The sequence below is a fragment of the Salvelinus namaycush genome, chromosome 15 (assembly GCF_016432855.1).
Source record: "Salvelinus namaycush isolate Seneca chromosome 15, SaNama_1.0, whole genome shotgun sequence".
Lineage (NCBI taxonomy): Eukaryota > Metazoa > Chordata > Actinopteri > Salmoniformes > Salmonidae > Salvelinus > Salvelinus namaycush.
In genome coordinates this window covers 35,564,598-35,586,608 of record NC_052321.1, presented here as the reverse complement: position 1 = coordinate 35,586,608, position 22,011 = coordinate 35,564,598, and the positions used below count along the sequence as shown (strand labels likewise).

At 41.5% G+C, this 22,011-nt stretch overlaps 1 protein-coding gene across 3 annotated transcripts in view; it reads left to right on the top strand.

Annotated features, from left to right (window-relative positions):
• Nucleotides 1-1,074: 1,074 nt before the first annotated feature.
• The window catches only part of syne3 (spectrin repeat containing, nuclear envelope family member 3), a 41,130-nt gene continuing 20,193 nt past the window's right edge, over nucleotides 1,075-22,011 (top strand). Inside the window, exons 1-8 of one of the 3 annotated variants that reach the window (XM_039009816.1) lie at nucleotides 1,075-1,197; nucleotides 2,786-2,941; nucleotides 12,359-12,531; nucleotides 12,849-12,987; nucleotides 13,298-13,468; nucleotides 18,239-18,394; nucleotides 18,602-18,949; nucleotides 21,251-21,387. In XM_039009816.1, coding sequence (XP_038865744.1) covers nucleotides 2,798-2,941; nucleotides 12,359-12,531; nucleotides 12,849-12,987; nucleotides 13,298-13,468; nucleotides 18,239-18,394; nucleotides 18,602-18,949; nucleotides 21,251-21,387 — 1,268 coding nt within the window. In that variant the 5' untranslated portion in view covers nucleotides 1,075-1,197; nucleotides 2,786-2,797. Of the gene's footprint in view, nucleotides 1,198-2,785; nucleotides 2,942-12,358; nucleotides 12,532-12,848; nucleotides 12,988-13,297; nucleotides 13,469-18,238; nucleotides 18,395-18,601; nucleotides 18,950-21,250; nucleotides 21,388-22,011 lie in introns of those variants that run through there. The other 2 variants (XM_039009818.1, XM_039009817.1) reach the window with 2 other exon arrangements.

Below are 22,011 nucleotides of genomic sequence, written 5' to 3'. Positions count from 1 at the left end.
TAGATATGTATTTTCCTTTCTCTGATACCTCTCATATGGTCATTATTGTATGGTTACATGCCATTGTAAAAAAGAATGTAGGCCTACAATGTAAATATATAAATCTAAAAATAAATACCTTGTATCGTGCCACTGTAGCACTTAATAAAGATTGTCCCATGCCCATTGTCCCATGCCATCATACCGTAACAAGCTACAGCCACAAAAGGCAACACATGGCTTTGTTTGAGATATTGACCTTAAATGTACAGTATAGAAGATTTTTGCCTAAAACTAAATATACTTTTATTTTGAGCACTAGAGGCTTTAATAGTCAGGTGAGAAGCTGCAACCCTAAAATTAGGTGAACGATTCTATTATCATTCTAATAACATGGCTGGAACAGGTTTTAGTAAACACTTTTTTATGTCAATGTGTTTGCAGAAATTGGCTTTAAATAAATGCAGCTGTAGGCTATTTCTTCACTAGACAACAGTTCACATTAGTTTTGTGAAACCATAATACTACTTTAGCCAGTCCATTTTGAATAGGGAGTCAGTACGGGAAACTGTTTTCCTGTATCACCATGTTGATATTTTTCATTCTGAAAATAAAATGTATTGTATAATTTGGTGGTATTAAAATATTATTGATGAAATGTGTTTTATATGTTGCTGTTAGCATTTATGTTCTGTTGCAAGCATTACAACTGTTCAGACTATTAAACTCCCCCCTCCCCTCCCCTGGCTCCAGCATTCTATTTAATTTACTGGTGTCCCTACTGTATAGGAGCAGTATGGGTATGGGAGCCTGGTGAATAGTGTGCCATTTGGGATGCAAACTATGTTCATCATACTAGTGTGTTTAACACACAGTCAAGGACAAGAGGGACTGAAATTGGTGTCCCCTTCTCTCTCTCTCACACACACACACTTGCTCTGTCAATCAGACTGAGTCCAGAAGCCCACAGTATCTGTCTAGCTCTTCAGCGCGCGCCTTTCCATTTTAATTGTTGACGTAATACGCTCACGCCCCGCGATTATCAGTTGCTCTGCGGATTTGCTGCTCTTGTCTGGCTAAATCTGCTAAAGTTAGGCTATGCAGCTATAGCAGAGGCCTCTCCTACACTTCCTGCGTTATGCTACACGTTTACGGTGCATATTAGGTAATTTGTGGACAGGAACGTTAACTGTTACTTTCACCAATGCACAGGAATCGGTAAGTAATTTCATATCGTTCATTATTTCGGTTATCGGTAGGGCTGTTCATGTTATGAATATTTGTACCGTAAATAGCATGATGACAAACGTATTATGGACTCCATCGTCACAATATCACGTTGTCAGACTTCAGTAGTATGATATTATGGATAGACATTTCCCTTTTGTAGACCTATATCCCAATATATTTTAATTCGAAGTCTTTATTATAAGTTTGAAAACGTCCTGAAATAGCTTGCCGTTTCAGTCGTAGGGCTATTTCCATAAAAGTAATTTGGATACAGGCAAATGATCAAGTCTTGCGGCAAAGATTGCAGATTCGAATCGTTTCAGTCAATATACAATTATAAAGCTACTGGGGAGCGATACAATGTAACGTTAGCGAGTGAGTGAAATATCAATCATGTTGCGAGTCCGTTTACGAAGCGTGAGCTGTCAAACGACAGATGGCGGGGCGGGGAGTAATTTACCCGTTAACTCTGAAAGTACATTTTAAGTTTTGTCTATTAGATTATTGGCTTTGAAACGTAGGTAAAGTTTACTTTCTCTATTAATATAGCGCTTACATTTTTACTATATTATGTGTTTCGGGGAAGAGAGCTGTCGTGCCCATGTGCCTTCAGACCGCCCCTTCTTTCCTTCCTGACATTGCATTATCATGACTAGGCCTACAATGCACACGATTCTAGTCAAGGATAGGCGCCCCTTCTTTCCTTCCTGACATTGCATTATCATGACTAGGCCTACAATGCACACGATTCTAGTCAAGGATTTCAATCCCCTTGAGAGAGGAGCCTAGTAGAAACAGATCTTTAGCCTAGTATAAAAATAGATTTTAACCTATTAGAAACAAAGACTTCTGTGTTTTTAAAAGCACAACATTTTTTTACAGACATCACAAGGACAAGGTCTGCAGTGAGACTGAGTTAAGCCATCATGACAAATACACCTTATTACACTACAAGTATCATTGATGTTATGTTCACACACACTCGGCAAGTATGCAAATACACACGTATGCTATATTGTCCGGTGAGTGCAATAACGTAAAGGCCCCATTCCTTCAAACCGGGAGTGAACAATGCAGCACTGACTGAAGTATGAGGATCAACATCAGTTCAACAATTTATTTTGTGGTTGTGTCTCCTTGAAACAGATGTGTTGTGGTAGATCCTCCCTAGGAAGGTATTTGCCAATCTTCTCTAAAGAAACCGACGAACCAAGAAGCAGGCCTGTTGTTGTTGTGTAGTTTTACTCAAGTGTTTACGTCCTGAATACGCAGCTGTGAGTTGGTTGTAACACAGAGAAACAACATGAAGCAGTATAATTTCTCTTCTGTCTTGTGGCCATGTTGAGGGTATAGCTTATTTGATGAATTGTGGGTGAATTGTGACTGACTGATCTACAACTAATAATGAGTAGTTGGTTATGATGCAAGGTGATTTGTTGATCAGTCAATCTGTAGTCTCCTATTTCGGCTGCCGTGCCAAAGAAGCCCATCAACAGTCCATCACCTGACCAACCTTCGGTTACCAATGCACTATATACAGACTAAACCTCTCTCTCCTCTCTGTGTTTCGCCTCAGTCTGGCTCCCACATGACTCAGCAGGAGCAGCAGGAGTTTATTGATAGCCTGGAGGCAGCTCAGTCCTGGATACATGTCGTTCAGGAGAGGCTCCGGGTCAATGACAACACCCAGGGCCCCCGAGCAGCCCTGCAGGCCAGGCTCAGAGAGACAGAGGTGAAACCTTAACCACTGACACAGAGCTCTAACCAGGGATGGGAATAAATTACACTTACAAAATATAACTACAAAATACTCTAAAGACCAATGTATCAAAATATAAGATACTTTTGTATTTAATTAAAATGCATGTATTTTCAAATACCAAAATAGATTTGCAAGTAGCTGGCCGAACAGCAACATTCTTAGTAACAGTTAGAGAAACGTTTTGCTCTGACTGTGATATGTTGTTTATCTACCTTAGTTGAATGCACTGTCACTCTGGATAAGATTGGCCTTGTTTCTGGGCGGAGCTCATTAGAGTAATACTCAGCATGCTTTGAAATTATACATTTTTACATATACATATAGTTACAGTGCATTCGGAAAGTGTTCAGACCCCTTGACTTTTTCCACATTTTGTTATGTTACAGCCTTATTCTTAAGTTGATTAAATCGTTTTCTACCCCTCAATCTACACACAATACCCCATAATGACAAAGCAAAAGCAGGTTTTTAGATTTAAAAAAAAAAATGTAAATGTGATATTTCAGTTTCATTTTTTTATACGTAAGTATTCAGACCTTTTACTCAGTACTTTGTTGAAGCAACTTTGTCAGTGATTACAGCCTCGAGTCTTCTTGGGTATGACTCTACAAGCTTGGCACACCTGTATTTGGGGAGTTTCTCCCATTCTTCTCTGTAGATCCTCTCAAGCTCTGTCAGGTTGGATGGGGAGCATCTCTGCACAGCTATTTTCAAGTCTCTCCAGAGATGTTTGATCAGGTTCAAGTCCGGGCTCTGGCTGGGCCACTCAAGGACATTGAGACTTGTCCTGAAACCACTCCTGCATTGTGTTGGCTGTGTGCTTAGGGTTGTTGTCCTGTTTGAAGGTGAACTGTTGCCCCCAGCCTGAGGTCCTGAGCGCTCTGGAGCAGGTTTTCATCAAGGATCTCTCTGTACTTTGCGCCGTTAATTTTCCCCTCTATCCTGACTAGTCTCCCAGGCCCTGCCAATGAAAAACATTCCCACAGCATGATGCTGCCACCACCATGCTTCACCGTATTGATGGTATTGGCCAGGTTATGAGCGGTGCCAGCTTTCCTCCAGATGTGACGCTTGACATTCAGGCCGAAGAGTTCAATCTTGGTTTCATCACAATAGAGAATCTTGTTTCTCATGGTCTTGAGAGTCCATTAGGTGCCTTTTGGCAAATTCAAAGCGAGCTGTCATGTGGCTTTTTACTCAGGAGGGGCTTCCATCTGGCCACTATCATAAAGGCCTGATTGGTGGAGTGCTGCAGAGATGGTTGTCCTTCTGGAAGGCTCTCCCATCTCCACAGAAGATCTTGTCCAATCAATTGAATTTACCACAGGTGGACTCCAATCAAGTTGTAGAAACAGCTCAAAGGTGATTAATGGAACAGGATGCACCTGAGCTCAATTTCAAGCCTCAATTCAAAGGGTCTGAAATACTGACGTAAATAAGGTATTTCTGTTTTTTATTTTTAATACATTTGCAAACATTCCTAAAAAACAGTTTTTGCTTTGTCATTATGGGGTTTTGTGTGTAGATTGATTTAATCCATTTTAGAATAAGGCCGTAACCAGTGGAGGCTGCTGACGGGAGAACGGCTCATAATAATGGCTGTAACGGAGCAAATGGAATGGCATCGAAACCATAAGTTTGGTGTATTTGATACCATTCCGCTGATTCCGCTCCAGTCATTACCACGAGCACGTTTTCCCCAATTAAGGTGCCACCAACCTCCTGTGGCTGTAACGTAACATAATGTGGAAAAAAGTGAACGGTTCTGAATACTTTCCGAATGCACTGTAATTTACCAGATGCTCTTATCACAACATAGTGCGCTCAGACATTTTATACCAATGCAGGCTGAAAGGGGGCCACAAAATTGTGAACCACTATGAAGAAAAAAATGGTATAGAAAAGTATTTTGAAAATGCATATTACAGCTTTTGAAAGTATCTTGCATTGGAGATGCAAAATGCATTGGAGTGTAGTTCAGCCCAGTGTAATTCAACATACAAAATACTCACAAATACTCCCAGTCTCTGACCCCAACTAACCACTGACACTGTCTTAGGAGATGATGTGAGCAAAACTCAGCCCTAACTAACCAGTCATATTCGCTCAGAGGGGAAAGAGGTGAGACCAAACCCTAACTTCTGAACGAGGGTCAAAGACGTGTTTCACACTATTCAGCCAGTCTGAGCCATACTGTGCAGGCTTAGATACGTCTTTTCATATTGTCCTTTCCAACATGGCTGTTATGACTGCCCTCAACCGATCCCTCACCTTTAACTCCTGTAATACAGTAGGACACTGGTATGTGACACCAGAGTCCAGTTTTCCTTTTTCGTTCAGATGCTTCCACCACTCACTCAGTTTTATTGCCCTCGAGGGAAGCTTCTGTATAATTTTTAAATTGTTTTTTATATATACATACATTCAGTTGAAGTCGTAAGTTTACATACACTTAGGTTGGAGTGATGAGAACTCGTTTTTCAACCCCTCGCTAAAACTATAGTTTGTTAAAACAAGAGATTTGTGAAGTTGGTTAGGACATCTACTTTGTGCATGACACACGTAATTTTTCCAACAATTGTTTACAGACAGATTATTTCACTCATAATGGACTGTATCACAATTCCAGTGGGTCAGAAGTTTACATACACTAAGTTGACCGTGCCTTTAAACAGCTTGGAAAATTCCAGAAAATGATGTCATGGCTTTAGAAGCTTCTGATAGGCTAATTGACATCATTTGAGTCAATTGGAGGTGTACTTGTGGATGTATTTCAAGGCCTACCTTCAAACTCAGTGCCTCTTTGCTTGACATCATGGGAAAATCAAAAGAAATCAGCCAAGACTTCAGAAACATAATTGTAGACCTCCACAAGTCTGGTTCATCTGTACAAACAATAGTATGCAAGTATAAACACCATGGGACCATGCAGCCGTCATACCGCTCAGGAAGGAGAAGCGTTCTGTCTCCTAGAGATGAACGTACTTGGGTGCGAGAAGTGCAAATCAATCCCAGAACAACAGCAAAGGACTTTGTGGAGATGTTGGAGGATGTTGGATGTTGGAGGAAACAGGTACAAAAGTATCAATATCCACAGAGTCCTATATTGACATAACCTGAAAGGCCACTCAGCAAGGAAAAAGCCACTGCTCCAAAACAACCATAAAAAAGCCAGACTACAGTTTGCAACTGCACATGGGGACAAAGATTGTACTTTTTGGAGAAATGTCCTCTGGTCTGATGAAACAAAAATAGAACTGTTTGGCCATAATGACCATTGTTATGTTTGGAGGAAAAAGGGGGAAGCTTGCAAGCCGAAGAACCCCATCTCATCCGTGAAGCACGGGGGTGGCAGCATCATGTTGTGGGGGTGCTTTGCTGCAGAAGGGACTGGTGCACTTCACAAAATAGATGGCATCATGAGGAGGAAAGTTATGTGGATATATGGAAGCAACATCTCAAGACATCAGTCAGGAAGTTAAAGCTTCCAAAAGCAAATGGGTCTTCCAAATGGACAATGACCCCAAGCATACTTCCAAAGTTGTGGCAAAATGGCTCAAGGACTACAAAGTCAAGGTATTGGAGTGGCCATCACAAAGCTCTGACCTCATCCTATAGAACATTTGTGGGCAGAACTGAAAGAGCGTGTGCGAGCAAGGAGGCCTACAAACCTGACTCAGTTACACGAGCTCTGTCAGGAGGAACGGGCCAAAATTCACCCAACTTATTGTGGGAAGCTTGTGGAAGGATACCTGAAACGTTTGACCCAAGTTAAACAATTTAAAGGCAATGCTACCAAATACTAATTGAGTGTATGTAAACTTCTGACCCACTGGGAATGTGATGAAAGAAATAAAAGCTGAAATAAGTAGTTATCTCCTATTATTCTGACATTTCACATTCTTAAAATAAAGTGGTGATCCTAGCTGACCTAAGACAGGGAACTTTACTAGGATTAAATGTCAGGAATTGTGAAAAACTGAGTTTAAATGTATTTGGCTAAGGTGTATGTAAACTTCCTACTTCGATTGTACATACACACACACACACACACACACTCTCTACTGGTCAAAAGGTTTAGAACACCTACCCATTCAAGGGTTTTTCTTTTCTTTTGACTATTTTCTACATTGTAGAATAATAGTGAAGACATCAAAACTATGAAATAACACATATGGAATCATGTAGTAACCAAAAAATGTTTACGCAAATCAAAATATATTTTATATTTGAGTCTTCAAATAGCCACCCTTTGCCTTCATGACAGCTTTGCACACTCTTGGCATTCTCTCAACCAGCTTCCATGAGGTAGTCACCTGGAATGCATTTCAATTAACGTTTCTAAAAGTTAATGTGTGGAATTTTGTTCCTCAAAGCCAATTGGCTGTGTTGTGACAAGGTAGTGGTATACAGAAGATTGCCCTATTCGGTAAAAGTCCAAGTCCATATTATGGCAAGAACAGCTCAAATAAGCAAAGAGAAATGACAGTCCATCATTACTTTAAGACACGAAGGTCAGTCAATCCAGAAAATGTCAAGAACTTTGAAAATTTCTTCAAGTGCAGTTGCAAAAACCATCAAGTGCTATGATGGAACTGGCTCTCATGAGGACCTCCACAGGAGTGGAAGACCCATAGTTACCTCTGCTGCAGAGGATAAGTTCATTAGAGTTACTAGCCTCAGAAATTGCAGGCCAAATAAATGCTTCAGAGTTCAAATAACAGACATCTCAACATCAACTGTTCAGGGGAGAACACGTGAATCAGGCCTTCATGGTTGAATTGCTGCAAAGAAAACACTACTAAAGGACACCAATAATAAGAAGATACTTGCTTTGGCCAAAAAACACGAGCAATGGACATTAGACCAGTGGAAATCTGTCCTTTGGTGTGATGAGTCGAAATTTAATATTTTTGGTTCCAACCTCCGTGTCTTGGTGAGACGCAGAGTAGGTGAACGGATGATCTCTGCATGTGTGGTTCCCACCGTGAAGCACGGAGAAGGAGGTTTGGGGGTGCTTTGCTGGTGACACTGTCTGTGATTTATTTAGAATTCAAGGCACACTTAACCAGCATGGCTACCACAGCATTCTGCAGCAATACGCCATCCTATCTGGTTTGCGCTTAGTGGGACTATCATTTGTTTTTCAACAGGACAATGACCCATCACACCTCCAGGCGGCGTAAGGGCTATTTTATGAAGAAGAGTGACGGAGTGCTGCATCACATGACCTGGCCTCCACAATCCCCCGACCTCAACCAAATTGAGATGGTTTGGGATGAGTCGGACTGCAGAGTGAAGGGAAAGCAGCCAACAAGTGCTCAGCATATGTGGGAACTCCTTCAAGACTGTTGAAAAATCATTCCAGGTGAAGCTGGTTGAGAGAATGCCAAGGGTGAGCAATGCTGTCGTCAAGACAAAGTGTGGCTATTTGAGAAATCTCAAATATAGTTGAATCAAACACTTTTCTTTGGTTACTACATGATTCCATATGTGTTATTTAATAGTTTTCATGTCTTCACTATTATTCTACAAAGTAGAAAATAGTACAAATATGGAAAACCCCTTGTTTGAGTAGATGTTCTAAAACTTTTGGCTGGTAGTGTATATAGTTAGCGTTTCAAAGGGCCGTAAACTTTCCGGTAAATTTCTGGAATTTTTCCGGAAATTGTTAATGGGAAGTTAAGCCCTGGAATTTGGGGAATTTTGTTTAAATTTATAAAAAGTTGGCATATAACAGTGAACCTTTTTTTTGTGGGACACAGATAAGGCAATTCTAGGTCTTTTGGCATATTTTGGTTAAACTATCCCCATTTTCAATGGAATTTCTTCCTTCTGCATGCACAGTGCATGCTTCCATCACATGTACAGCTGATTCTCAAGATCTTGTACACTAATGCGATGCTATTGAGCCCACACTACTACACTGTCTGAGCCAAGGTTTACATTCTTTCTGGTAAGTTGTGAGTACAATACTGGGTGGGGTGAAAATATTTTATGACATACATTATTTTTTTGTTAACTTGTAAATAGTAGCCTACAGCAAAGTGTGATTTAAATCATTTCTAACTTGTTAACAATTTCTGCTAGTTAGTTTTTGCTACCATGTAGGTTTTAGCTTGCTTGAGCCTGCTAACTGAGAAGTGTTAATTCACCTGTTTCCATGTTTAATTTTAAAACATTTTATCTTACAAAGGAGTTGTTTAATCTAACTGCTTAACTATTTATCTGTACGTGGATTTTTATTTTATTTTTATTTTTTACTGCCACAGGCACTATCTGATGTGTGGAGACATTTCACTGCAGCTAATGTAGAAGGAAAAGCTGCGTACATTTGCAGATACTGTGCCAAATAATATGTGAAGAATGCAACAAAGATGCAGAGTCATCTGGCCAAGTCCACAGAGTTTCCTCAGCACTCACAACATGCAACATCTGACAAAAGTCCCTCTTCTATTCGAAGTGAAAATGATGAATCAGACACCTTATCAATAGCAACAGCTCATGGTCCTCCTGAAATCAGAAGTTTTTTTGACTCAATGGAGGAACTTAGTCAGAGAAATGCTGATGAATGTCTTGCTCGAGTTGTATATGCAACTGGTTCACCTCTGATGCTCACAGGCAATGTGTATTGGAAGAGATTTCTGAATGTTATTCGCCCAGCATACACCCCTCCAACCAGACATGCTTTATCTACTCATTTGTCTACTCATTATGCAGAGTTCAACAGAGTTCAAGTGAAGGTCAAGCAAATCATAGAGAAAGCAGACTGTATTGCAATCATCGCTGATGGGTGGTCTAATGTTCGTGGGCAAGGAATAATTAACTACATCATCTCCACCCCTCAACCAGTATTCTACAAGAGCACAGACACAAGGGGCAACAGACACACCGGTCTCTACATTGCAGATGAGCTGAAGGCAGTCATCAATGACCTTGGACCACAGAAGGTATTTGCACTGCTGACAGACAATGCTGCGAACATGAAGGCTGCTTGTTCTGAAGTGGATGAGTCCTACCCTCACATCACACCCATTGGCTGTGCTGCTCATGCTCATGAAAACAATGGATACACTCTACAAGAGAGGCAAGGAAATGGTTAGGTATGTGATGGGTCATCAAGATATAGCAGCAATCTACCTCACCAAGCAAAGTGAGAAGAATAAGAGCACCATATTGAAGCTGCCCAGCAACACCCGTTGAGGTGGTGTTGTCATCATGTTTGACAGTCTCCTGGAGGGGAGGAGTCTCTCCAAGAAATGGCCATGTCACAGTCTGCCGATATGGACAGCCCCATCAAGAGGATCCTCCTGGATGATGTATTTAGGGAGAGAGTGGTAAGCAGCCTGAAACTCCTGAAACCTATAGCGGATTGAGGGTGACAATGCCATCCTGTCTGATATTCAGACTCTGCTTGCAGGTGTAAGAGAACAAATCCGTACTGCCCTGCCCACTTCACTGTTGCTCCAAGCAGAGGAAACTGCAGTTCTGAAATACATCAGGGGCGGCAGGGTAGCCTAGTGGTTAGAGCGTTGGGCTAGTAACCGAAAGGTTGCAAGTTCAAATCCCCGAGCTGACAAGGTACAAATCTGTCGTTCTGCCCCTGAACAAGGCAGTTAACCCACTGTTCCTAGGCCGTCATTGAAAATAAGAGTTTGTTCTTAACTGACTTGCCTAGTTAAATAAAGGTTAAATGTAAGTCGCTCTGGATAAGAGCGTCTGCTAAATGACTTAAATGTAAATGTAAAAAGCGTGAAGACTTCTGCCTGAAGCCCATACACGCCGCAGCGTACATGTTGAACCCCAAGTATGCTGGAAAGAGCATCCTGTCTGGTGCAGAGATCAACAAGGCCTATGGTGTCATCACTACCGTGTCTCACCACCTTGGCCTGGATGAGGGCAAGGTTCTTGGCAGTCTGGCAAAGTACACTTCCAAGAAAGGGCTTTGGGATGGAGATGCAATATGGCAGTCGTGCCAACATATCTCATCAGCCACCTGGTGGAATGGACTTCTTTCCCCTGTTGCCTCCATCATCCTCCAAATCCCACCAACATCAGCCGCCTCAGAGCGCAACTGGTCCTTGTTTGTGATCACACACACCAAAGCATGCAACAGGCTGACCAATACAAGGGTTGAAAAATTGGTGGCCATCCAGGCAAATTTGAGGCTTTTTGAGCCAGACAGCGAGCCATCCTCAAGGTTGGTAAGTGACAGTGAAGATGAGGCCTCAGAGTCTGATGTTCAAGAGGTGGACATTGAGGAGGTCCAGGGAGAAGACATGGAAGCCTGAGAGGAAGACAACCAATTGGGGATGTATCGTATCCCACAACTGTCCCACACTGTTTGGAATATGTATTTCTCGCACAGAATAGAATAGGTCGACTTTTGTACTATGGGGGATAGTAGATTGACATAGGCTACTTCTTTTGCTGTTCGTTAGGCCTACTCATCTTGTTGGCTGATGAAAAGTAAATTTGGACAGTTCTTCCAATATCTTCAATATGCACCTCGCAATTGGATAAGGACGCATGCAGTTGCATCCCCGATGTGTCTGTCTTCACTTGTAGCCTGTGAGAAAGACCCGATCACGTGATTGAGAGTCTTGTGAGATGCTTCAGATTGCGCAGCACACTCGGAAAGAAAGGCAACGCAGCACTCCGGGTCGCAAAAGGCATGGATTCTTTTAGGCTGCATTACAGACACAAAGGGGATGCCGCTGTGAAATTCGAGGCATTATCAAGTGCTTCTCAAATTGTGAATGAGAGACTATTGAAGTGTGTACAGCCTTGCGCAAAAAAACAAAGCAGAGCTCATGCCTTTTCAAGATACTTTTTTCAAATCATCATTAGTGTCATCATGCAGCCTTACAATGTATTAAAATCTAAACATATAGCCCAATGTTTGTAGAACACCTAAAATTACATAACTATAAATTGAGCATATAGGAGTACCTATTTGTTAACCGCACTCCCTCAAATTTTTATACTTATAATTATAAGCAAATCGTGTCTGCTAAATTAACTACTGTAGTGTAGCACACAGCCATTTGGCATTGCCAGATCAGAACCTAACATAAGGACAACTTAGAGTATGCTATTATTTTCTTCTGAAATAGACTACATTTTCTTCATATCATGTTTCTTTAGACCTGTCTAAAATAAATAATGGATTTATTGTGAAGTTGTAGGCTATATTACATGGATTTTTTAGACTTTTTTAAATGCTTTGTCGTCTGTGTGGAAGCTAGAAGATGCTTAATGTTTGTTTATTTGCTTGACAATCACCGGCTGACAATTTCGTGATCGCCATAACCCTATGCTTGACCACACTGTCAGCCCAAAATTCATGATCTCATCAAGCATCTCCTGTGTGTTATTGGTGGACAGAAAATCCACGAGTCTGAGCATGAGGGTCGCGTGAAGATGGACATGGTGCTGGTGGCTGCTGAGGTCTTACTGCAGAACGGAGACCAGGAGACCAGGAGCAAAACCCACGCCAGACTCAAAGAGCTCAAAGCATCATGGGAGGAGACCTGCACCTTCATAATCCACTGCCACAGGTAGCTAACCCACGACCCCTCTGTGACTTTCCATGACCTCCAATGACTTATGTGGCAGCTGAAAAGGGCAGGTCAATTAATACGTCTCCTTTTTAAAAAGTTTTGTCTGTCACATCAGCAAATATTACACACCCATGGATAATGTATGCATGAGGGAATACATTCTATTTTTTCAGTTAAAAAGATTTGATTGTTAATGGCATGGCAGAAGGCCTTGTTTTTGTTTAGGCCATATCAACACCATTTTCTAAGGTCTGTCTTTGTTTTTCTATGGTCGACATTTACTCTTCAACCCACCCTACTACTCTCTTTCCCAGCCGGATAGAGTGGGTGTGGCTGCACTGGAGTGAGTACCTGAAGGCGCACGAGGAGGTTGAGATGTGGCTGGTCCGCATGCGCCGCAGTCTGGAGCCGGAGGTGGAACTACAGCTGGGGGTGAAGGAGAAACTGTGGCAGGTGAGCGGACACACCTGACACTGGCCTGGGTGTCAACAATGGTAATGTCTATGTTTAGCCAGTCTGGAAACTCTCTAGAGTGTGAGTGAAGAGGGTAGGCCGTTTTTCCAACGGATACTGAATATAGCCCAACTGTACTGCCATATTTTGAGTCTGGCTGTTTGGTCATAATAAACCTAGCTACATCAAGCTAGCCTTCAAATGCTGCCAATCATTCCTATAGAGCGCGCATAAACCGATGCACACAGTAGCTAACTTGTGTGTCTTCCAGGTAGAAAGTATATAATGTAATCTAATGTGTGTGTTCCAGGTGGACCACCAGCATGTCTTGCTGAGTGACGTGCAGAGCCAGGCACTGCTGTTGGAGAGGCTGTTGGACGAGGCTGCAGCGCTGCACAACCGTACCCAGGACCCCAGTGTGGACCAGGAGGCACAGGAGCGACTGCAAGAGGCATACAACAGCATACGGGACAGGGCTGAGGTGTGTGTGTGTGCAGTTTAATGGAGGCTTTCTGATGACTCGTACATAATCTCCATCTATTCCCTCGAATTCTCTGCACAAATTTCAAGCTAGCATTCCTGTAATGAGCTTCGAGGCCTTAACGGGTTCAAAAAGTAGGACCCATTCCCGAAATGGACCTGGGGCTTTCTCACTCGGAACGAATATGCAAGAATAAATGTGTCTAAATATAGAGACCCGTTCCGAACGGACTCGAAGAATACTAGACCTGGTCGGATCCAGACCCGGGCCGATCAGAGTGAGGGAAGCAGCAGAAAAGTTCATTTTTAAGATACTTTATTAACTTCTTATGGCTGAGATCCCGTTAACAGGATCGACTTGACAACAGCCAGTGAAATTGCAGGGCACCAAATTCAAACAACAGAAATCTCATGAATAAAATTCCTCAAATATACAAGTATTTTACACCATTTTAAAGATAAACTTGTTGTTAATCCCACCACAGTGTCCAATTTCAAAAAGGCTTTACGACGAAAGCACACCATCTGATTATGTTCGGTCAGTACCTAGTCACAGAAAAACACAGCCATTTTTCCAGCCAAAGAGAGGAGTCACAAAAAGCAGAAATAGAGATTAAATGAATCACTAACCTTTGATCTTCATCAGATGGCACTCATAGGACATCATGTTACACAATAAATGTATGTTTTGTTTGATAAAGTTCATATTTATATCCAAAAATCTTAGTTTACATTGCGCGTTATGTTCAGTAATGTTTTGCCTCCAAAACATCCGGTGATTTTGCAGAGAGCCACATCAATTTACAGGAATACTCATCATAAATGTTGATGAAAATACAAGTGTTATGCATGGGACTTTAGATAAACTTCTTAATGCAACCGCTGTGTCAGATTTCAAAAACACTTTACGGAAAAAGCACACCATGCAATAATCTGAGTACGGCGCTCAGACACAAAAACAACCCATACAGGTACCCGCCATGTTGTGGAGTCAACAGAAGTCAGAAATAGCATTATAAATATTCACTTACCTTTGATGATCTTCATCAGAATGCACTGAAGGAGAATTCCTTTGTCTTTAGAAAGGAGAAGGAACACAGCTACCTCTCACGGGAGCGCGCCTGAGTGAGCTCATGGCACTCTGCCAGACACCTGGTTGAAACCGCTCTCATTCCCTCATCCTTCACAGTAGAAGCCTGACACAAGGTTCTAAAGACTGTTGACATCTAGTGGAAGCCTTAGGAAGTGCAATATGACCCCATAGACACTGTATATTGGATAGGCAAACCTACAAACCTCAGATTTCCCACTTCCTGGTTGGATTTTTTCTCGGGTTTTTGCCTGCCATATGAGTTCTGTTATACTCAGACATCATTCAAACAGTTTTAGAAACTTCAGTGTTTTCTATCCAAATCTAGTAACGGGCAGTTTACTCTGGGCAGCTTATTCATCCAAGCTACTCAACACTGCCCGCAGCCATAAGAAGTTAACCAGAGCTGATAAAGCGTGAGGGAGAGGAGGTAGAGAGAGCTGACGCTCTAGCAGGGGCCGTGCTGTGTATGTAGGCTACTGTGAGTGTGAGCAAGTGACATGGTGACTAGGGAGGACGGAGAGAGAGACGAGAGCCCGCAACCAACCAAGCCGACTCGCGCTATAGGGGACTAATAGCTGCCATAGCTAGGTTATTTATCATCAAATATGATTACCTGTCTTGACTGCATTAAAACTGGAGAAGCTAGTTAAGCTAGCTAATGTTAGCTAGCTAGGCTAATGGAGGCATGCGCTTTCTCGTCCTACACAGTTACAAACAAGAATAACTCCATTCAAAATATTAAGTAGCAGTCTACCTGTTCGCTCTTGGTTGTTGTAGCCTATCCTTTTTCCTTTTTTAACTTTTAATTGTAATTTTAATTCCATTTTCCATTGATTAGATGTCTAACTCTTGCCACACATGTAGGCTCTATGACTGTAGCCTATTGCCACTTTGATGATTAGCCAACAACAACAATAAGCTACACGTGCCACTGTCGTGAAAAGCAAGAGCAGCAGCAAAAAATGATTACATCTATTTCTCTCTACTGCAGCAGTCGCGTTCGGACCTGTACTAGTCCATCCGGACAAGTCAATTCAAATTACACATACCCGAAATCCATGACTGTCATATCTGACCCAGACCCGTGATATTATTTAGAATTTTGGATCTGGACCAGGGTAGGCTATATAGCGAACACAATAGAATGATCGAAACCATGTTGCTGTTATTGAGTGGTATTGTTTCCATCCAGACAGACAGGCTGCAGGGTACAGTAACTAACTTCTAGGTTCTCAGAGTCGAGTAACTTGAGTCTCTGAGCGTTGTTGGTGAATATTCTTCAATTTGTGCCGAGCTTCTTTTGTTGTGTACGTCCTTTTTTATTTTTCTGTCGTCACACAATCAAGGCAATGCCGTTCCTGTTTCTTTCTGTTTCATCTAGGTCTTTGAAACATCTTACAGTCCACAATGGTCCTCTCCTCTCCCTGTCTGTCTCTACTTTCAAAGGGAACAGGCTTTCGGTGCTCCTCGCCCGTTTGAACATGCTTAGCTCATGGCAGAGCTGTGCGTTTGGTCCAAAGGGGGAATATCATTCTAATGATTTATATTCTCTTTTATATGGAGGTTGTTGCTCAAAAGAGGAGAACATTTGTTCCCCTACTCTTTGAAAGGAGCTAGAACTAGCTAGTTCTACAGTGCCTTCATAAAGTATTCACACCCCTTGACTTTTCTACATTTTGTTGTTACAAAGCGGGATTACATTGGATTTAATTGTCACTTTTTGTCAACGATCTACACAACATACTCTGTCAAAGTGGGTAAAAAAACAAAAAAGCATTTTGTAAAGAATTCATGAAAAATTAAACACTAATAGATCTTGACTAGATATACGTATTCAAACCCTCTGAGTCAATACATGTTAGAATCACCTGTGGCAGCGATTACAGCTGTGAGTCTTTCTGGGTAAGTCTCTAAGAGCTTTCCACACCTGGGTTGTGAAACATTTGCCCGTTTTATTATTTTCTAAATTGTTCAATCTCTCTCAAGTTGATTGTTGATCATTGCTAGACAACCGTTTTCAAGTCTTGATTTTCAAGTAGATTTCAATCAAAACTGTAACTAGGCCACTCAGGAACATTCACTGTCTTCTTGGTAAGAAACTCCAGTGTAGATTTGACCTTGTGTTTTAGGTTATTGTCCTGCTGAAAGGTGAATTAATCTCCCAGTGTCTGGTGGAAAGCAGACTGAACCAGATTTTCCTCTAGGATTTTGCCTGTGCTTACCCGCTTTGCGTCTTTTTTTTTTTTTATCCTGAAAAACTAACCAATCCTTAATGATTACAAATATACCCATAACATGATGCAGCCACCACTACTGTGCTTGAAAATATAGAGCGTGGTAATGTTGTAATGTGTTGGCACTTGTTGCATGTTTTGGAATAGTTTTATCTGTACAGGCTTCCTTCTTTTCACTCTGTCAATTAGGTTAGTATTGTGAAGTAACTACAATTTTGTTGATCCATCCTCAGTTTTCTCTTATCACAGCTATTAAACTCTTAACTGTTTTAATCCCTGAACAGTCTCCTTCCGCTCCGGTGACTGAGTTAGGAAGGATGCCTGTATGTTTGTAGTGACTGGGTGTATTAATACACCATCCACAGTGTAATGAAGAACTTCACCACGCTCAAAGGGATATTCAATGTGCATTTTTTTTTTTTTTTTTACACATCTACCAATCGGCGCCCTCTCTTTGTGAGGCATTGGAAAACCTCCCTGGTCTTTGAGGTTGAGTCTGTGTTTGAAATTCATTGCTCGACTGAGGGACCTTACAATTATCTTTGTGTGGGGTACAGATATCCCACGTGGCGCAGCGGTCTAAGGCACTGCATCTCAGTGCTAGAGGTGTCATTACAGACCCTGGTTTGATTCCAGGCTGTATCACAACCGGCCGTGACTGGGAGTCCCATAGTGCGGTGCACAATTGGCCCAGCATCGTCCGGGTTTGTTCGGTCTGGGTAGGCCGTCATTGTCTATAAGAGTTTGTTCTTAACTGACTTAAATAAAGGTTAAACACCTCTTTTTTTATAATTCAAAAATCATGTTAAACACTTATCGCCCACAGAGTGAGTCCATGCAACTTATTATGTGAATTGTTAAGCACATTTTTACTCCTGAACTTATTTAGGCTTGCCATAACAAAAGGGTTGAATACTTATTGACTTCAGACATTTTTAGCTTTTTATTTTTAATGAATTTGTAAAAATGTCAAACATAATTCCACATTAACATCATAGGTTATTGTGTGTAAGCCAGTGACATAAAATCTAAATGTAATCCATTTTAAATTCAGTAACACAACAAAATGTGGAAAAAGTCAAGGGGTGTGAATACTTTCTGAAGGCACTGTAAGCTAATGGGCCCTCACTGAATACGATTCTATTCTACCATTCACCAAGTACACCAATGGGGTTTCCTTTATTCAAAGCAATATGCGTGTTCTGTGTCTACTGCATATTGATACGGTTTTCTTTCATTTTATTATTATCACTGTCTGTAGCTCTGTTATTATAGACCATTTGCTGTTGCTTTTTCTAAAAGTTTTCTTGCAATGTTTTCATCTTATCTTTTAAACTACAGAATGTAGGAACATGTCATTTTCACTTACTGTATGTAGGCCCTGGTATGCTGCTGGAGATGATGAATATGAGCGTTAAAAAGTGGGGGATTTCCCCTTCAACAGGAGAGGCTGTCCGTGCTGCAGAAGATAGCTGAAGAGCACCAGATTTACCAGAGCTTCGTCCTAAAGTTCCAGGCCTGGCTGGTGTCCAAGGCTAAGGAGCTGAACACACTTACAGAGACAGAGGACACAGCCGAGAACAATCTCCAAGCCCTACAGGTGAGAGTAGTACCCCCTAGATATACGACTCCTGGGAGGGACAGATGAGCGTTCACTCTAGTCACATTTTCTTTTTGCCGTAAAAAACAAAACAAAAATAAAACATTGTTTTACTGTAAAGTTTGTTGTTATTTTAAGTGCACTTTGAATTAAGTTTGAAGGGTGGAGAATCGTGACGCAGCATAACTCTCCTCTCCCCTCTGTCAGACCCTGGACGACAGTGTGGCCAGTGAGGAGCAAACGCTGCAGCACATCGAGGGCATGGCGGGGGCGGTGCGGGCCAACACGTCGCCCGGGGGGGTGGAGGTGGTGGAGGAGGAGGTGGAGGAGCTTCGTCTGGCCTGGCAGAGGCTCCGACAGAGCCTGTGTGAGGCTGGGGAGGGCCTGAGGAGCAGCCGAGACTCTCAGAGCCAGTACCAGAGCCGCTGCCAGCGCCTGGGGGAGGACATCGCGCAGCTCCAGGCCCTGCTTCACAGACTGACCAGAGACCTGGAGACAGCCAGGGAGGGAGACAGGACCGAGGAACAGATGGTTGGGCAGTGGAGGAAGTACACGGTGGGCTTTATACACACTCTCTGTCTCTCTCTCGTTCTCATTTTCTCTCTCTCGCTAGCTCTCTTCCTAATTCTAATTTCCTTGTTGTCTACCTCTCTCTCTCCAGTCTTCCCTCTTTTTTACCCTTTCTCTCTTCCACTCTTATCTCCTTCCCCTTACTTGTTCTTTTCTTTCTTTTTCTCTTTCAGTGTCTCTGTCAATTTCGCTCCTCAACCCAAGGCTTACAGCTTTAGTTTCTAGCTACAATAAGGGTCTGACACGGCACGGGCAGTTGCTCTAACTATTACCTTGCAGGAATTGGCCCTCTGGCTACATGCCTGGGAGAGGTGTGGTGGAGATGACATAGAAGATAATGGTTGTGGGATGGTATTGTATCCTCACAGTCAAAACGTACCTGTTGTGGGGCAGGTTCCCACAGTTTATGGATTTATTTGTATTGATTGTCTGAAGTGGCTTCATTCCTCTTCTAATCTCCTTCAATTCACTGATGTCAATGAATTGGACAGGTGCAAGGAAAGGCCTACATAGGCTTTCAATACATTGCTGTTACCTGTCCTGTGTTTTCAGATCAGATCATAGGGTTCTGGTGAAAAGTAGTGCACTATGTAGGGAAAGTTGCTGTTTCTCAAAAAGGTTATTGGAAAATGTATTGCGCTATTCTATTTCTTACAGTATGTTTCTCATTTAGCAAAAAAAGTTAAGAAGAAAATAGATTTAGAAAATAAAGTTATTGGAAATGTTTTAATTCCAAGTTAGCTAAACCCTCAGGGCAGTGAGAGGAAAAAGCTCATGAAAGCAATTCAATGTTTAATTCACTCTCAATCTTGAGGTTATTATTTAATTATTTTATACCCAAGAACATGTTTTAGAACAGTAATCTCAGTAAGAAATATGCTATGATTGCCATTGCTAGCTAGATAGTTAGCTAAAATGGTTTCCTAGCAACACACATCTTTAATAAGAAGGTATTTCAGAAGTTTGTAAGAAAATCATTACATCTTAAGATATTGTAGAGGAATTGCACTTACCTTATGAAGTTTTTTTTCTTCTTAAGAAGCATCTTCATTTTTTGCGTAAGAAGTGTTTTGTGAATCTGGACCCAGGGGTCTCCAACAGGTAAATCGTGAGCTACCAGTAGCTCGTGGCCCACCTATGAGTAGTTTGCCAATAAATTCAGAATTTCTTTTTTTCACGTGTTCCATCGCTCATAATACTCTCTCATAATATCGCTCATAATACTCTCTCATAATATCAAAGCCACATTGACATTATCCCACCCCTGGTTAGCCACTATTGCCTTAAAAAGCCAAATGTAACACAATATCTGCCAATTAATTTCCAGAAATATTGCCCATCTGTCTGTTTGGTGTGCACATTTGTCTATCACTCTGTATGTAGCCATTTAAGCGATGCTAATGATAACCATCTTGTGGGTAGACAGACTTTCCCCCAAAACCTTATAATGTTAACCGCAAAGTAGTTTTACCTGACAGAACAATATCAAGATTATTTGTATCAATTGGGTGGGGGTTGTTTTGAAAACTCTGCCATGATGTGCTTCAGCAAAATTGGGTTGTTCAATAACACATCCTGTATTTTCTAAGGGTGTAGGCCTAACCGCAGGAACATCGCCAGACCAAAATATTTCTCTAGACTTCAAAAATGGTCTTCTGATGTGATTTAAGCATTGACATGGACATCCAGTTTCATTGATTCTCTATGAATAATTGTAATATTGAGGATAAAAAAACTCAAAAACCAGGAAAAATAAAACCCCCTTAGAGTTGTTGATTAACCATTATTTTACCAGGTGTATTGACAAAATGTATTGTACACCAAGGACCCATGGAAGAGTAGCGGAGAAGAGATTATTTTTTAAATTTTAAAATGAGTAGCTCGCAATGTTTCAATTTGTAAAAGTAGCTCTCATCCTAGAAAAGTTGAGAAACCCCTGGTCTAGAAAAATCCACTTAACCAATTACAGCATCAGAGGCCACTTTGTGCCTGCTGCTTTCATTCCACTGAGGTGAATTTCACCCTTGTCAACGAGGATTGCAATAGTGGTTTAAAATTGTTTGACATTAACGTGAATTATGTCAAGTTTAAACATTTTCTCTTCTATGGGAGAAAGATCTTGTATAACAGTTTAACTCTGGCACTAAGGAGGAAATTAAGTTAGTGTTTATCACGTTTGGTTGTTGTTTTGTGTGTAGAGAGCGAGTTGCCAGGTGCCCAGGCTGGTCTCTGTGATAGGTTTTTAAACAATTGTTCTTATTTTCCCTTTTGGTATTCCCCTCTCAGAATGTCCGGAATACTCTGTCAGCAGAGGAATCCCAGGTGGAGAACCTCAAGGCCCAGCTTAAAGAACTATTCCGCTTTTCCCAAGATTCCCGGCATCTCTCTGACGACGTCCTGGCTGTGGTGAAGGAGCACCAGAGGTGAGTGGACACTCCGAGCACATCACAGTGTAGAAGAAGAGTGACGATGGAGAGGAAGATGCTTTTTAAGATTTATGAGAATATTTTAAAAAAAATAAGCTCTGCGAGTACTTTTCCAATTTTAGACTATTGAGATTCACCTTTACAGGGATGGTTCAGCAGATTTGCTTCAAGTCTAGGTAGCAAATAATGGACCAGATACACTATATATACAGTACCAGTCAAAAGTTTAGACACACCTACTCATTCAAGGGTTTTTCTTTGTTTACTATTTTCTACATTATAGAATAATAGTGAAGACATCAAAACTATGAAATAACACATATGGAATCATATAGTAACCAAAACAGTGTGAAACAAATATAAAAAAATATATATTTCAGATTCTTCAAAGTAGCCACACTTTGCCTTGATGACAGCTTTGCACACTCTTGGCATTTTCTCAACCAGCTTCACCTGGGATGCTTTTCCAACAGTCTTGAAGGAGTTCCCACATATGCTGAGCACTTGTTGGCTGCTTTTCCTTTACTCTGCGGTCCAACTCATCCCAAACCATCTCAATTTGGTTGAGATCGGGGGATTGTGGAGGCCAGGTCATGTGATGCAGCACTCATCACTCTCCTT